General features: G+C 40.3%; 1 protein-coding gene across 5 annotated transcripts in view; it reads right to left on the minus strand.

Annotated features, from left to right (window-relative positions):
- Positions 1–11051: 11051 nt before the first annotated feature.
- Positions 11052–18332, minus strand: part of PLEKHA5 (pleckstrin homology domain containing A5) — a 163729-nt gene continuing 156448 nt past the window's right edge. For 4 of the 5 annotated variants that reach the window (XM_058852912.1, XM_058852910.1, XM_058852909.1 and 1 more), the window contains 3 exons: positions 18064–18209; positions 16856–16960; positions 13945–13988 (listed from right to left, as the gene is read on the minus strand). In XM_058852912.1, the coding sequence (XP_058708895.1) occupies positions 16866–16960; positions 18064–18209 (241 nt within the window). In that variant the 3' untranslated portion in view covers positions 13945–13988; positions 16856–16865. Of the gene's footprint in view, positions 13989–16855; positions 16961–18063; positions 18210–18332 lie in introns of all 5 variants that reach the window. The other variant, XM_058852908.1, reaches the window with a different exon arrangement.

The following is an 18332-nucleotide window of genomic DNA, read 5'->3' on the forward strand; positions in this document are numbered from 1 at the left end:
TATTTATGACTAAAAAAACCTACATAAATTATCAGAAATACTTTCTTTTCCTCCCAAAGTGTCCTAAATCTCCTTGTGTACATTTTCTTTTTGGCACAGTTTGCTCTTTTTCAGTAAAGGCAGCCAAAATTCTTAAGTCTTGGAAGAATCAACATCCTTAAATACTGTAATTTAGATTCATTTTAGCCAGAGATAATTAAAATATTTGCTTCCAGATTATAGAGTCTTTACATATTGTTAATTTGGGGAATTGGTTTTCTCAACATTCTTATGCAAAACAGAGCTGGATTCCAGCTTTAAATGAAGGTGTGTGCCTGAGCACATGTAGAGGGCTGTCACCAGTATGTCCATTTGTTTTCTGCAGGTCACTTGCTGCAGAACCCCACAGTAAAACCAGGGGAGGTCATCCCAACCGAGGGGCAATTTTGCACAAGCACACTAGGCAGTAAATCCCATTTTTTCCCTAAAAATATAGATGTGAAGTCAGGAGCAGAGGCTTTTTTTGCAGACATGGAAATGATTTTCAACAGCCATAAAAGTAATCAAGATCTTGCATGTTGCAAAACCGGTGTGTAACCATTACAGCCAAACAGAAACACATAATTAATTGAATGCTAATTAAATACAAATCACAGCTTGGAAGGAATACAAGTTTACAACAGCTTTTCTGTGTTCTAGGATTACTTTAAAACTCCCCTTCTTCAGCTTGTGGTAACTCCCCTTCTTCAATTTGTGGTGGTAAATAGAATATGGTTTTTCCATGGAATGGTTTTAGATTTCTTTAAATTAATGTTACATAAAATTTAAACAAAAATCCTCTTGCAGAAATCTAGTTATAAAGTTTGTGTGCTTTTTTTTTTTTCTCTTTTCTTGAACAAATCTCCTATCCTTCCAAGATCAAGGAACACATGTCCTTCCAAACAAAGTTCTCAGCTTCCCAGAACATGCCGTGTGGAGTGGAGCATGAGATGGGATGGGAGTCAGATGAGGAGAGGCTGAGAGAGCTGGGACTGTTCAGCCCCAAAAAGTGAAGGCTCAGGGGGATCTTATCAAGGTATAAATATCTGAGAAGGGGAAGTAAAGAAAATGGAGCCAGACTTAGTGGTATCTGGTAAGGGTAAGAGTCAATGGTCAATGAGATGCGGAAAATAAATCCTATTTAAACATAAGAAGAAATTTTTTTGCTTTCAAGCAGTGGAAAAGGTTGCCCAGAGAGGTTGTGGCATTGCTGTTTGTGATGTTATTCAAACCTCATCTGGACATGGTCCTGAGCAGCCTGTTCCAGCTGTTGCTGCTTGGAGCAGGGGGCTTGGATTCTATGATCTCCTGAGGTGCTTTCTAACCTTAACTTTTCTGTGATTCTGTAAAATTGAGATATTATTACCATGTTACACAAAGACACAAGCTTTGTTAAATCTGCAAAGCCAGTAAATATTTTTCAGGGTTCCCAAATATCACCATATACCCTGGCTTTGCCCCAGCCTGACGTGGGGATGAAAATCATATTGACACCACTCCTGCCTTGCTTTGTAAAGATGGGAAGGGGGTCCTGGTTGGGAGCCACAGTAGCTGAGTTGAGCTGTGTGACTGGGACCGAGCCCTGAGTCCCTGCAGGAAGGTTTGGATGCAGCCAGGAAGACTGATGGCTCCATTCAGAATTCCCACAACAGCCCAGATGACAAATTTAGGGTCCTGCTACATCCCATGAGATTAGAAATGACAAGCAAGTGAGATTATGTGTTTTCCATGATTGCCAGATCTTGGCAGGCTAGAGACTTTAGGGAGAGGGGTTATCCTTAAAAGGGGCATTTATCTCACCCTCTAGCCAGCTTTGGGCAACATTCTGTCTTGGAGAAGGTGTCAAAGTCCTGATTTCCCAAAACCTTAACAGATGGAGAATTCATCTTCTCTCCCCATTGCTCTGCTAATGTTATAAGAAAAATTCAGGTCATGGGAAGTTTATCAAGCTAGAGATCAACAGAATTAGTTTACTTAAATAAGAATTTATTATTTGGTTGGCTTGAGCACAAGCAAACACACGAATTTCAGAAAAGTTCAGAATTGCATCCAAAGACATGAATTGCCATTATTAGGGCATTCACTGAACAGAGAAGTCATACTCCAATTAATCAAAACTAATTTAACAATTACAAAAGCAGCAGGTTTTGTATTTCAAATGACTTCATTGTCGTTTGCCACTAATGACAAATGTTTATTGCAGATAGTGTATTTGTCTGCTGAGCTATTAAAACACCGTTTGCTATTCATAACTCCTCTAACCTTTCCTGTAAGATGAAGGATCCATCATGTTCATGGAAAATAAGCCAAGCTTGTAGAAGCACAGCACCCCTCCCTATTCTCAATCAATCAAATCTGAGAGAGAGAGAGAGGGAGACTGATGAGAACAACCTACTTTTCTGTGCGTGGCATTCACTGAATGTGAAAAGGGGTTTCAGCAGGACCGAGAAAGTAGCTGTTGTCATGACAGCACTGGGAAGCCCAGGGACTGAAAAGATCTTCATCAGCTCACTGCAGCAATTCTGTGCCAAAGGAACTGTGCTGCCTGTCTGCATGCTGACAACAGAGCCAGGGGAATGCCTGCTTGTCAAACCTCCGTGGTTTTACTCTGCAAACTTCCCCACTCCCGGCCTCTGAAGCTGGAATATAGTTGCAATCTGGCAAAAATGGATCTCTCCTGCCCCCCTGCTTCCCCTTCAATAGTCCCCACGCTTTCTGTTTCTCTCTCTGGGTTAACAAGGGCAGCACCCAGCCTTCTTGCACTCCCTTTTGCCACAAAAATGCCATGCTGTAGGCAGCAGTGGCCTGTAAAAAACCTAATCAAATGCCAGCACATTCTGCAGTCCAGCTCCATCGATGTAATGACTGCCACTCCTGCATCCTCAGTGTGAGGGACCAGCGTGTCTGTATGCTCTGGGGTTCCTGGCAGCTCTGGGGCAAGAGGCTGAGGATTTCTGTGGCAGGATCTGCTCCTTGGGGTCATACCCTTGACAAGGGTGGAATGTTACCTGGTCAGCACTGGCCACTCCAGCTCAAGTCAAAGTATTGTCTTTCACACGGAGCTAGGCAGCCTGCTGTCTGTGCTCACTGGAATCACCACAAGCACCAGTTTTGGGAGAACTATGAGACTGTTCCAATCCCAGTGAAGTCTCATTTTACAGAAATGACTGAAGATGTTTGCTGCATGAGGTCAGATCCTCAGAATTCAGACAAGGAAAGAGAAAGTAAGGTATTTTTGGCTGTGCACATATTGATCGAGTTCTGGTGCTGTTTATTTGAGGCAATGGGAAATGAGAACATTTGGAAACTTATGTTATGCCCCCACTGGTTATCACTGATGGAATGAAAACTGAGATTGAGTGCTTTACACCCAATCTTGCAACAGCCACCTTTATTGCAAACTAAATGGTCAGAGATATGTGATCTCAGAGGGATTTTACAGGCTTTGTCTGAAACTTTGGCGTCTCTGGTATTGATTGCAAAATTGACCTCAGTGGGGCCAGACTATCAAACTCAGCCTGAGAGCTGGGGAACTAAGGAGTTTTGAGGAACTCACAGCAAATCTTGATATCCTGATATTATTGATGGCTGCTAGGAGATGTGGACTTGGCCCCTACTGCACAGGAGAGTCTAAGTTGCACTATATTCAGAATTTCACCCTCCATCAGTCAGAATGTCAATAGTTCAGAGGTCCACTCTCTCAGGAAGCCTGGAATACATGGCAGAATTGGGATATGCAGGTCCTAAATTAGCTCAATGCCCTAGTGATGTGCCCTATAGATGCACTGCATGTCCTCTAATAGACAAAGCAGCCATTCCCCTCTCCTGAATTCTATTCCCAGCTCAGTTGCACCCAGATTCTCCAAACAGCTGACTGCATAGGGGTGAGCAAAGCATTTTAGCATGTTGTTACGCAGAAATTTATGCATGGTTAGGATATGCTTGAGAGTCTCTTTCCCAGGACTGCTCTGAGGTGTAATTGTCTTTGAAGCCTTCCAGTGAAAGCTGCTGTTAAACCCACACATGGAGTGTTCTCAACAGGGATGGGCCTGACTTTTAATGACACAATGCTTTTGAGTCTAGTCAGTCTTTTAAAACTGGTTTATTTTTGCAGTCAAGGTGAACATTTTGTGCTTGATGACTTTTGCCTAGTGACACATGCAAACTGCATTCAATAAACAAATACTATCCAGTAGTTTTGCGAGGCAGATCAGTGCCCCAAAACAACCTCATATAATACTGAAGTTATAGTAGGAAAAGGGGCACTATATATTCTTGGCAAGCTGTTGCTATGGAGGCATACTGGCAGCAGCAGTTTGGATTTATATTGCATTTCACTGGATAATTTATCAGAACCATCATCTTTGCAGTTGAATTTCTGTCTGGGTTTGGCAATGCTAAGCATTTGTTTTATCTTGGTGAAAAGTGGATTTAGCTATTTAAAGCCTGGAAAATATAGAAAACTTTTTAGAGCAAGGGGAAAAATAGCTGATTTAAAATGTGGTGAATCTTATAGTCCATGCTTACATGTCTTCCCATAAAACTGGGGTTTCTTAATTGAGGAAGCTATTTGATTTAGGTTGTGCTAGTGCATAAGAGGTACAACAAAGAGGGATGTATTATAGAAGTGCAACTCAGGCACTGAAAGCATTAAGGTATCAGCTCTGTAGAGAGCCATGACCTACTTCTGCCTTGTTTCTTCCAAGGAAAATCCTTTGGCACCACTTCAGGCCATGGTTTCTGTTCTCTCTGCTATCTTGAGGACCTGATCTTACAAAAAAAGTGCCTCAGACACCTTCACATCCCAGTTTCTCAAGCCCAAGTTTCATGTAGAGAGGAAGCAAAGCAGCCAAATTAAAATGGGACTTTACAGAAAAAAGACCCCAAACATTCTCCTCACCATCCTCAATAAAAGATAAATTAAGTGCTGGACCAATGTCCGTGTGCCACTCATATTTCAGATTCTTTTATCACAGTACATATTTTGGGGGTCTTTTGCATATTAATACAATCAGATTTTGGGACTTTCTTAAATTGCAGTAAGTGATCTCAGTCCATCACCTGCACTGCACTATGGTAACTCCTTTTGGCATATTGCATGCATATTCCTTTTTGTTACGTGCAGCATATTCTCACCAGCTTATGTTCTACAGCAAAACTTCAACAACTCAGTTTATATCATGCTTAACAAAATATCACAAAATAAATAAATAAAAAACCATGCTGGTTTAAAAGCCATATAAATATTGAAACATGAAGCATTTGAAAGTTACTCCCCTCCTCCCTTATCTAATTATACTATTAATAAGCAACATGCAGAATTTCATCTGAGACGTAGGAACCACAAGAGATCAGATTTTCACACAAATTCTCTCCTGTATCATAATGTTCGCAGTGTGAGCGTGTTTAACTTTAAATCATGCAATCTGTCCACCTGAAACCAAAAGGGCTGTTCCCATCTGGGCTCAGATCTGCTGCATCAACACAAATTCTGTTGCCCTGGTTATGTGCAACTGCAGGTTAGGCCAAGAACACATTTTCTCTGTTTTGCAGTAATTTGTCTCGCAGTTCCAGTCAAATATGATTGTCCCCTTTTTATTTTTAATTGTTGCTGTGCACCATTAAGCAGCAATATCGCGATACTTAAATGTCACTTTGTCTTTCCATTTGGTGAAGCAACCCCATTTTATGGGCAAAGGAAGGCTCTGAGATGTGGCTGCAACCTTGCAAAGAAACCTGTTTATGCAAAGTCCTATCAAGAACTTCTTTCATTTAGGTTAAAGGATCAAGTCCTTAACATTTGAAAATACACAATAAACACACAACACTGCATCATTGAGTAAGGAAGGTTAATAAAAATACAGCCTGGCATTAACATTAAAAAGGCTCTAAATTTTTTCTTCACAGGTAATTAGTTCACACAATGAAATAATCTCCTTTCTTATCCTGGAAACACATGCATAAAACAGCTCAGATAACATCATTTACATACAGGCTGCTGCATCCGCATGTTAATGTCTGGCAGTGAAAAGTTCAGACAAGTTTGTAATCCCCGATTTCCTGCGCGTGCTCAGCACCCAGATTCCCAGGAGGAAGAGAAAGGGATACTAAATATTGCTGAGATGACAGGCCAGCTGCAGCCCGCCACATCTGGACAGCTTGCACGGCTACAGAGTTTCTCAGACCACGGGCTCTTTGACAGTCCTGGACTTTTTTTTTTTTTTTTTTTTTTTTTTTTTAAACTCATCTTAGTATTTGTTCCTTTTGTCAGTCACTTCTGGCCATGGCCATCATCCTAAGCCTATTGTGCCGCCGCCACTTGCTTTGTCCGCGTTGCTCCATCGCGTGGTATTGGGAGCAATCTGCATTCCCATTTAAAGCACTATCATGTCACCCATCAGCGATCGCTCGCTTTCATCCCTTAAAACTCCCATACAATGGCAACCACGCCGTGAGGACAAAGGGCCGGCCAGAGAGGGAAAAGGAGGGAAGCTGCAGTGGGAAAGCAGCAGCAGCAGCTGCAGCCGGGCTAACTTTGTTCTCCCCGGCTCCTTCTGGGTGAGCACTTGAACTTGGACATCCGTGCCCTTCATCTCCTGCTTCCCCTCCTAACACAACTTATCTGCCCAGGGCAGGCACTGGAAGGAAACTTGGCTGCTTCTCCATCAAGGCCACCAGGTAACAAGAGTGTTTTTGCAGCCCAAGCCAGCGAGCCCGTGCCTGCTGCGGGAGAAAGGGAGGGCTGGGGGCTGGGGGAGGGAAAGCCTCCTCTTGCAGGGATACTGATGGCCAGCAGCGCTTTCCAAAACACCAATCCAGCGTGTTTTCCAAAACACCAATCCATCCTTCAAATCTACAGTTCCTCCGGCAGTTGTTGGAGGAGGACATCCGTTCAAGTGAGCAGAAATCCGTTTTGCTGCGTTCAAAGATGCAGTTACAGCACCCAAGGGTTTGGGAATTGCCCGGAGAGTCTGCAGTGCTAAAGCTTTAACGAGGATTTACTCCCGTATCCTGTCATCCTCTTAATAGTTTGGAACCATCAGCTGTAGAGATCTTAGACTTCACATACCGCCTATGATTAACTGCCTGAAAGTGTTGTAGAAGTTCGGGATTGTGTTCACAGGTGAATTAACTGCAGTGCTGCAGCCTGGAAACAGCCAGCCAGGGGAGGATGGATGGAAATCCGTCTGGAGCACTTGTGTGAAACAGACATGGCTCAAAGCAAGGCTTTAGAGTCCCACCTTTTACAAACATGACCCAGCTGTGCTCCTTGGGGTCCGAGAGATTTTAATGAGGCAAAAATGATCAAAATGTCATGACCTCTGTTCTCCCTCATCCTAAAATCTGGATGATGGAAATGAAGTGGAGCTTAGCTAGGTTATATTTAGCTGATCACACAGAATGGAATAGCTTTAAGGTCATGAAATAAAAGTTTTAAAATAAAAAGCTGTGAGGTCAGACTAGTTATCCCCCCAATCAGTTTACATAAGCAAGTGTGGTTTTTCCCAGTGTTTTAGTCCATGAGTATTAACCAATTCCTCTTTACTAAGGTGACCTAAATGGCTGAGGCTGGTTGGTTAATTTGTACTTGCTACCTTGTAAATAGTGGTCAGGATTTCACACATTATCCAGGCACTTTATCTTTATTAAAAATATTTATTATTTGTAGACACAATATATTAGAGGCAGTAGTTACAGAATATTATGGGTCTGTTAACACAAGCTAAGAAAAAAGCCAGGAATGTTATTCAAAGGTGATTTTGGTTTCCAGGCAATTTCCTTGCTCACAAAATGACACCTTCAGCTAGACCCGACTCCTACAAGCTGGTTTCCTTGCAGTACCAGCTCTTGCATGTGCAAATTCTCCGAGACATCCTCCAGGTAGCCAAAACCCAAACACAAAATAGCATCAGGAAACGCTCCTCAGAAAGTTCAGTTGTCTTTTTTCCCCCCTCTGTCTAGATACGACCATTTCAGTATATAAAAGGAATAAAACCAACCACCATTAACAGCTGTTTCCTAGACTGGTGGATGAGTGTCTTAGGTTGCAATGCAAGATGTAACCAAAAGGATGTATTCTATTACCAGCTGTTAAAACCAGGTGGGGCAGTGTTCTTTACCTCTTCCATGACCCATCCTCCCTCCAGGGGATCTCTTCTGTTAATGGGCCATTGAGTCTCACTGCAGAACTGATAAAATCCCATCATCCCATTGGGAGATGCTGCACCCAGGGGGAGGAGCCAAACATTTCTACCTGGATATAATCTGAGTTTTGGAACAGCACAGCCACCTTTTCCACTGGATTCCCAGAGGAAGACAGGACCCATCTACACCACTGGACCTTCAGAGGAGAACTACACCCTGCTGCAGGATCACCTCTTCAACGGAGCCAACATCTGTCACTTCAGGAGGACTGCAGCCACCATTTATTTAGACTGCAACCAACACCCTGACTGACAGCGTGACAGGTTGTACTCTGACTCTGTCAGTGGTTTTGTGCTGCTGCATTCTATTTGAATTTTCCTATTAAGTTGTAGGTTTTTTTTATTTATACATACTATTAAAGAACTGTTATTCCTAATCCCATATCTCTACCTAAGTGCCCCTTAATTTCAAAATTGTAGTAATTCAGAAAGAGGGAGTTTACATTTCCCATTTCAAGAGAGGCTCCTGCCTTCCTTAACAAACACCTGTCTTTTCAAACCAAGACAATGAGCATACCAAAAAAAAAGAAAAAAAAAAAAAAAAAAATCCTTCCTCTTTAAAGCTAAAACATCTGAAGCAGTCTCCATGTTCTTGCTGACTTGGGAATTTTCCAAGAAGAAAGTTGCACAGTATGAAGCACTCAGCTACATGTGTAATCAGTGTCAAGACTCACCAGAAATTCATATTGTAAAGAGGTGATTTATGAGTTGAGTTGCTGAATTCTGCAGTCTTTTTTCCCCCCCAATTGCTTTGAATTTACTGTCAATTAACAATAATTTTCTCAAATAAATTCCTATGTACTTGTTTGTACTTACTAATTATTTTATTTCTAGTAAGGTGACTATTACATAGATTTTTTTTTTTCCCCCTAAACAGAATCCATTGCTGAAAATAAAGGAGATTCACATGCAAGTTATTTGGAAATGTTGTGTGTCTCTCATGATATGCTTTGACTCAATCGTTCAGGATGAAAAGCACCTGCAGATTTTTGCCACTCCAAGCAAGAAACTGCCCGGATTCAGCTGCTCATGTAGGGACAGACAGCTGGGGGATGGATAAGGCAGTTTTTCTCCACATAAGGAAGGCAGAAGATTTTACACATTGGGCTGTAATGGATTTAAAGATCAGAGTCCAGTACAGCACCAGTCACTTCACTGTGACACAGACAACAACTGATGAGGATGAGGTATTTTTTTGAAAGTTTTCACTGACCAAACCTCGAGGCTGTAAGTAAATCTTCCTTGCTCTACATATAAAGTTAAACATGCAGAGTCTGCATTTTTTTTTTTTTTTCTTTTTGAACAGTACTCATTTAACCTTCAAAAGAGCAAGAGGGTGTTTCCATTTTTAGTCTGAAATACTTTGAAGTATTCCCGTTCCATAGAACAGGGATCTGGATAGAATTTGACAAAAATAAAAAATTAATTCCTTATTTTCCTTTTGGTTTCAGTAATAAAGAAGTTAATGATCCCACATCTGGTTTTGTCCAGATATACTTCTACAGCAGCCCACTGAAAACAGCACCGTTTGCTTATAGTTTTACTTTTATCCCAAACAGAACCTAATCCAGCCTAAATAAGTGTTTTTAAACACATCCCTAGCCAGGCTGCCACATGAGGCAATTAACAACCTCTCTGCTGATGTCACATCCCCAGAGCTGCAATTAACAGTTGCTTGCAGTTTCACCACAGCAGCCAGATAATATTTAGACAGACCTTAAAAACATTTTCCTTGGCGTACCATAGAAAGAAGAAACACAACAACAAAACAAAAACCCAACCAGAATCTTCATTCCACAAGTAACACTTGAATGCTGACACATCTGGAACAGCTGGGTAACAAGTTGTCCGTGTCAAGTTCCAAAAGCAGCTGCTTTTAGCTGTCATTTTGGGTCAGGCATTTGTTTGCAGCCACCAGCATATTCAGTTTTATTTTTGTAGCAGCTTCTTCAGTGTTCCCATATGGACAAGCCAGGCAGCTCCTAGGATATACCAGCAAGAATATATAACGTTCTTTAGAAGAAATGAAGGCCAGATGTTGCTTTCTTATCTCCATGTGCATCCTTAAAGAAGTTAGATTAAGTTGTTTCAGATATATTATTAATGCCAGGTACAGGCAATTTGTTTATCAGCTGTTTAAATGTCAACTTTCTAAAGGACAGTAAATAACATTTTAACTTAGGATTCCAACTGAAATAAGATTAAACTACCCTAGAATAACTTCAGAAAATAATTATAGCACGATCCAGGATGACAGGGACAAAATAATATTGTGTAGAAAAGACGTGATGAGCCATTTCTGAAATCTGAGTGAGTACTACTTATGGTTATTAGAACAGGGAAAATAAAACCCCTCCATCTCATCTCTAAAATATAATGAAAAGTTGGAGGTAAGACTTATCCAACTGCCCCACTAATTAAAGGTCTTCTATTCTGCTGCTTAGCTCACCCTGGGTACAACTTAAGCCACTAGTCTAAGTCCTAGAGAATTTATTAAATCTATTACTGACAGTGTAATTCATTAATGTTTTTTATGTATGCACTCCTGGTACATCTTGTGGATCCAACAGGGTGGATAAGAATTCTGTCACAGACTGTCCAATTAATGTGATTTAGATTGAAATGTGCATCTTTATTTTTTTTCTGATTTCCTGAAAATAGAACCTTATTGGAGTCATTTTATGATGCATATTTCTGAGGAAATGTTAACTGAAGATTACTTTTTCCACCTCAGTGATAACATAAACAAGGTTTGGGTTTCAGCTGCCTGGTGAGGTCTCTCCCTTTGAGCCAGCCCACAACATACAAAAACTGCCAAGACACCAACTATAACTTTTTGAGTAATGTCACTTTATTAAGGGATTTAAAAGAATCACATTCTCTAGTAGCCTTGGAACAATGCAAATGGTGAACAAAAGACAAAAATAGATGTAATTGGTTCTGAAAAGCATGAACATCTGTAGAGAATGTGTTGCATTATTCCTAAGGACCCCTGCTTTTGAAAAAAAAAGCACGTTCCATATATACAAGTGTCAGTGCAATAGCCAATAAAGCAATCAGTCAGAAATATAAAAATATCCTAGATACAAACTTAAAATAATGTTTGAAGGCTGACCATATCAGTATTCTGATATTTCTATATCTCAGGAGTACGATCACTGGGATGAGTTATTCTGATGAGGTAAGAGAGTAGATGCTCTGTGATAACACAAAGCCATACATTTATTATTTTTTCCCATAAGACAGAAAAATAGAGCACCCAATGAAACTCCAAGTCTTTGCAGCAAGTGCCCACAGGAAGTGAAATTATAGTCTATGATCATTATTACATTCCTGCATCATTCACCTTTGCTGTCTTTGCCAACAGTTCTATCAGCAAAACTCGCTCATTCTCCCCACCTTTCCCAGCTCCATTATAAACTGCCCTTTCCTTGCAGATATTCCAAACCAACAACTGCTTTAGACATAGACAACTTCTATAAATGTCCAAAAATCACTTAGTCATTCTTTCCTTTATTGATTGCAATTCTTTTCTCGGCAGCAGGGACAGAAAGAGATTGCAGAACTTGTCAGCAAACAGCTCTCTCTAGAAGGGTTAGGGAGAGAACAGGGTGTGTCCTATTTGCTTTGCCTCAGGTGTTCCAGTGATGCCACTGAACTTAAGCCTTGGTTGGTTGAGCAATAAAATCACATTCCTCTTTGCTCTTTTGGATGGAAGGATGCACTAATTTGGGGCTGCTGTTCCAAAAACAGAGGGCAATGTGATAACTTTTCAGCTCCATGCTGTCTGCCTGCATCATCATTCGTCTCTTCTTCAGCCACCTCTTTCACTGTGACCCCTCCAGGCTCTGCTGCTGAATTCTGATCCCTATTTTTTTTACTTTTCAGAGAAAACGTGAGAAGAACAGGTAGCCAGACAAGATACTCTGTATCTTTGTGGCAAAGAGCACCGGGAAGAAGAGAACTGGTGGCAGAGCCGGGAGTGCCAAAAGAATCTGACAAACACAAACTTCTACTTGGGGAGAGGGGCAATGGTAAAGTAATTTCAAACTGTGTGACAGTATCAGGCACTTCCCTATGGAAGAGCACCATGAATTATATGGTTTCTAGAACAGCAATATTAACTTGATCAGGATATGATTTGTAAGGTAAAAAAAGCACAACAGGAGCTGGCAGCTGCCTTCCTGCGAAACTTGCCTTACCACTTATGGCACACACATGCACTGAAGCACACAGCAGTTGCCTGAACCTGCAAAAGATTCCTTAGCTTTACATTCTAGATTCAAAAGCTTTCCTGAAATATTTTTGTTTCTCTTAATTATTTTCTAAACCTCTTTTGTCTCAGGCAAATTCAGGCAGCTGTGTTGAGATGGAACAGCGAAGCTGGTAACATCTGTAGTGTGACAACACTCGACAGATTATTTCAGGTTTTCTTTCAGTTTCTATGCAGATGCCAAAGCCTCCAGGAATCATCACACTTCTCTCCTTAACCCCACTGAACCTGGCAATCAGCGTTTGCAAATATTGAATTACTGCTCACCACACCCCACTAAGACAGGCTATTACCGCCCGTGTAAACAGGCAGGGAACCGAGGCACAGAATGACTAAGTGATTATTCCAGTATCACAACACAAGTCTGGGAGAGCCAGGAGCTGAACCTGTATTTCTTGCATCTCAGTCTCAGGTTGTCTGTTTTGTTCTGTGTTGCAGCCTTAATTCTTTCCCGAAGAGGAAGACTGGGATCTCTTAAGAGTCTGTCACTGCTACTCTGGTTGACAGGTGATGTTGCCAATGGGACAGGAATTGCATTCCCCACATCAAAAGGTGGAACACAGTGTGACATCTGTTTGCTGGAAGAAATACTAACCATACAAGTCCTTAAGAACATCAACATTTATTTAGTATGATATAAAAGAAATGGGATATGAACATTCGTATTTGAACAATAATAAGTGGCTTCTTATACTTACATCGTATGTGCTCATTGTATAATATATACACAATGAACATAATTACATTTGTACACAAACTAAGTACTGGATTGAAAACCTGCTTATTGCTGTACACACCCTAACCCCATGAAGGAAAAGCCCAGTACCTCAAAATACCTACACTCCATTTTAGTCAAGAAAAAGCAACCACTAACATTAATGTCTATGTTGACAGAAGTGTGGCAGTAACTGCTGACATTGCTACCTGACCAAGAAATCATTACAGCAGAAACAGGACATCTTTTACTAAGCAATAATAAAAATGGCACATTTTAAATATATCTATATGTATATATATATATAAAAATTTTACAAATAAATTGTTAAAACAATAAATTGTAATGTTTAAAAAGTGTAAAACAAGGTTTAGTGGTGATATGTAAAATTAACCGAGTTATGCATCTAAAAGAAGCAAAAAAAGTAAACTTATATGATCCATCATTAAAAGAGCATTAAATTCTGAAGAACAGCAAATAAAGTTCTGACTGTAGGGTGCACATTAAAAAAGAGCCTTTGTTTCATGTGCACAGAAATCGTAGCAGCAAGCTGGTATCAGGAGAACAATCTGAAGGTTGTTGAGTGTACATGTGGGCCATTTAAAGCTCTCTTGGAATAAACATTTTCCAGGAAGTGATAAAACGATGCTCTGTGGCCAAAAGCATCAGAACTATGAATTTCATAGATTTAAAATATACTGTACAATATCTTCTCATATTTTCATAGGTCAGGTCCATATATCTCAGGCATGAATTGTTTCAACAGAAGCCGTTGGTGCTGAAAGACAGACACAGATTAAGTTACTCTATTTTAGCAACAGAATATTGTCTAAAGAACTCAGGGGATTAAGTACAGCAAGGAATTCCTGACCTCATCCTAGCAATGTAGGTGTAGAACATTATAAAATATCCTAGAAATCAGTTGTTTCCAAAATCCGTTTTCCTGATGAATAATACTGCTGTCAAGATATTCTGACAGACAGAAGCAAAACCAAGATTTTTTTTTTTCGAATTTACACCACTTTGAATGAAAATCTGTTTACTCTGAGGGTTTTATCTTGTTACACGTGGTCACCTCCAAATGCTCTTCACCTAAAACCAGTAATAACAGCAAAGATCCTAACCAGTCTTAGAAATGCCAGGCCCATTTTGAAGAGGGATGCAGAGTTACTGAGTTGCTACACTGTCCTGGCAGAGTAGTTCAAGTGCTCCACCCAGAGCTCGCTGTATTTTGGTAATTGCTGCAAGGACTTCTATAAATAGCTTTTAACAGTTCATCGGTAAAAATGTTCCTGAGCTTGGAATCCAGGTGCTGTATAAAATTTCGTTATCCCCCCCATAACTCAGTGCAAATGCAATGCTTAAAATCCAGTTAGTGGTACACACAGAGATTTGTCTCTGCAAAGTAAGGGCTGTGACAAGAAAGGAGCCTTGTGTAAAGGGGTTTCTCCTTAGTCCTACAATATCCTGTGACACCAATTTCCTATGGCAAATTCCCCTGGCATTGTGCCAAGAGTATCATTTTTCTAATTGACTGTAAAAGCCAAATATAGGTATTACCTCTTCATTCCCTGAAACCTACTATGCATTTTCCAGATGCTGCCTGAAAAATTTGGTTGCATGTGACCAGGGCTGATCCTACAGTTTGGAATTTCCCTTTGCCACATAAGACTTTTTGAAAATGCTGAATTCCTGTGTGTTAAAAGACGTGCCAAAATCTCTCAGCAAAGCACTGGAATATTGGAACCACAGCCCCAGAAGGTAAAGGGCAGCAAATATTGCAGGCAAGCACCGTGCTCCATCCATCTCCTCTGTATGCTAAGCCCAGCTCATGGCACAAATTTGTTTTGGAACTCCAAGGAAACAACCAACAGAGGCATCAAATCCAGCAGTGTGGAATGTAGATGCACACAGTTAAGAGCTTTCCCCAGCTCAATCCAAACACTGAACAGCCACAACAAATAAGTTCTGGAATCCTTTCTCCAGCAGGGTGAGGCATGGTTAAGCAGAGAATCAGACTGACAAGTGCCACTCCAGATGGACCAATCTGTCATAAGCAATTAAAGCCTCTTTAGAGGCTTTAGAGGATAGAATTGTCCTGAATGCAGAAATGCTTCACCTGCAGAACTGGCTGTGGGGATACACCTCACCAAGGGTGGGAAAGCCTTTTCCTATTAATTTCTATTTTATTTAGCATAATCCCTAAAGAAAATGAATTTGCTGATCTGAGCTGAAAGCAGCTTCATGCAATCGGTGATAGATTTCTGGTTGCTGCCCTGTTCCTACAGACAGAATCCAGCAGTGCAGTTTCACTTTCACTACTGACCCAAAACCCAGCTGATGAGCGAATGTTTGTCCTATTTCAAAAGGAGATGCACCATAAATGCCTGTATATTTATACAGAGGACCTGAAAAGCAAATCAGTATTTCCAGAAGGAAAGTCCCACTCGTTTTTTTAAATAGATTTGTAATAAACATTTCAAATTAAAGTACAAAAATTCAAGCTAAATCTAATCATGGCACACCACACCCATCAGGAAAGCAGGAGCAGTGTCAGGACTGAATGTGAAGGTGGCATTTTCCACTTTCTCAAAAGGAGAAAATACTTTAATAATTTTCCTTTTTATTTTTTCTTTTTTTAAGGAGTATAAATAGTTTCTTGCCCTTTGTTAATATTAGAAAGGTCTCTGTGATGACTAGTAAGTCTAATTTTGCTAAAATTAAACCTTGGCAATTGAGACTGGGACAGTAAATTTTAAAAAATGCATTTTCAGATCTCCTCATGCTAAATGACTGTAAATGTCTCAATTTTAAATTGTTATTGATTTTAAAGCTTTCTTAAGTTACATTAGCTATGGCATTTAACATTGCCATTGAAACAAAGCTCATTCTTTCAGCAGAAAGCTTATTTAAACAGACACTTCCTGACAGCAAAGAACTGTGGATTGATTTAAATGCTGGTAAAGTGCTGAAGCATTCACACTGTTATCCTACTAATTTTGTTAAACACTTGCCTAAACAAACACACACTTTGTATTTCCATTGCCATTCATTAAGTGGGTAACAGCACAGGTAGGAACATGTAAATCCAGTCTAACTCATGCTTCTTAACTTCATTCCTAGAAGCAGTCACCCACTCTGTCAGGAAAGAGCAGCTGTGTAGGGCTTTCTCTATAGAAATAAATAAATAAAAAAGTTTTAAAATTGTTGCTTCTATGTTTTAAGCCATAAATTCTTCAGGCCACTAGCCCATTCCCTCCTGTGCACCACTAAGTCTGAGCTCTGGTTGCCCATTTTGCCCAAGACCACGGCTGAAGCATCAAGACTCATCTGCACCTGTGCCTTAACTCCATTTTGTAACAGCTCAGGCCTCCCGTGTAATTCCAAGGGCTATTACCCTGCCAGCTGTGGAAAACATGCCTGATAAACCAATTAGCCCTTTCTCCTTGTAGCTGCCTTGGGAATGAACTCCTTGCAAGCAAATCGATACACGAATTTGTTTGTTTTCTGGCTAATTTATATTCAACACCGTAGGAAACTCTGTCTTGCTGAGTATCAGCTACAGAGGTTTCTCACAAAAATAACAGCAAACAAATGCCTGGAAGAATGTTAGGAACAGGAAAGGTGGGAAAAAGAAGAACGTACTTCTCTGTAACTATACACACATGAAATGTGATCCTTCTGTGAGCTGTGTCTGTGTGGATGGAGCTGGTGACAAGGACGATTCTGGTGAAGAAGGCAAACTTTTCACTGCGAGTCATACAGCAAAATAAATAAGAATACAAGTTATAGAGGTCATCATAAAGGGAAGCTTGAAAAATCACCATTTCAAATTAAGAAATGAAAGCTACACAAGTGAAGACTTAAAAAATCTGATCAGCACAAAAAGCACAGCTTCAAGGGAGAGCATAGCTGATCCTTAATCAGGTATAACTAGTAGAACAGCAAACACATGAGTGCTGATGTTTTATGTTTCCTAGAAAGAAAGGGGAAACAAAGTAAAATTTAAGTAGTTGGGATAGGCCCAGACCCACCTTCGTATCCCAGCTCAGATTAACTAAACTTTTTCATTCTGCTGAGCAGTACAAAGTGTACATACAAGTTCTGGTTTTGATTATCAAGTCACAGAAAGGATTGCTGACTGCACTACAAAGATCCAGATCACCTTTTATATCCATAAGTTGAACCATTTGGATTACTTAACCATTCCCATCAGCAAATATCCTAATAATGTCTTGAATTCTACCTCCTCCCTTCCTCCTTTCCCTACTCACCCCTCTCTTTTTTTCCTTCTTTGCATATAATTTTGCTTTATTCCACTCTTCTCCTTTTGCAAAATAGTCCACCACCAGTAATTGTACAGTCAGGCAGTGTTTCCTGTTTTCTTCATCTTTCTTACTCCTCAAAACACGGCCAAAATGGGGTGCTTTTACTTGCTAGTTTAAAATATTGGAAACTCTCAATAATTCCACAATTTTGGGCATATCTGAGGTCACTCAGGAGCAGGGAGCAATGGTAAAATGTCTACACACAGCCAGGACTGAGATGAAAAAGGAATGATTTGCTCCAACCGAAAACTCCAGTATGACTCAAGTTCTGGCAACAGCTATTTAAATCCCTGAATTAGAGACTATAAAAGCTATATTAAAACCTCAGAAAAATGGAATTTCTGTAGCTGTCCACTGGGAAACTATTTTTCTGTACACTGTAAAACTGAACACTTCACATGTAGACGAGCTCAGCATTTTCAGTTCATAAGGGTTTCAGAGCATCAAAAGGCACAATCAAAATGAAATTAAAGTTTTACACATGTACTGGCTAAGCTGTGCTTCAGTCAAACTCTTTTTCCATACCTGCTGCTGCCTGATTTCCTTTTGAAGACTGTGCTGCTAGTTCAAATGAAGACACAATCCCTTCTTGTTCTTGAACACTAAGTATTTCACTTTCTTCTGAGCTGGTTTTGGGTTTGTGGTTTGCAACTGTGGTCACACTCTGCAAGCTGCTTAAAAAAAGCACAGCATTTAGGACTGGCTCTAACTTAATTTCAGGTGTTAACCACTAAGTTTAGGAGCTATAATTTAATTTTCTCCTGTTGACAGAAAGAAGCTGCAAGTTGCAAGTC

This window comes from Poecile atricapillus, chromosome 18, assembly GCF_030490865.1.
Source record: "Poecile atricapillus isolate bPoeAtr1 chromosome 18, bPoeAtr1.hap1, whole genome shotgun sequence".
Lineage (NCBI taxonomy): Eukaryota > Metazoa > Chordata > Aves > Passeriformes > Paridae > Poecile > Poecile atricapillus.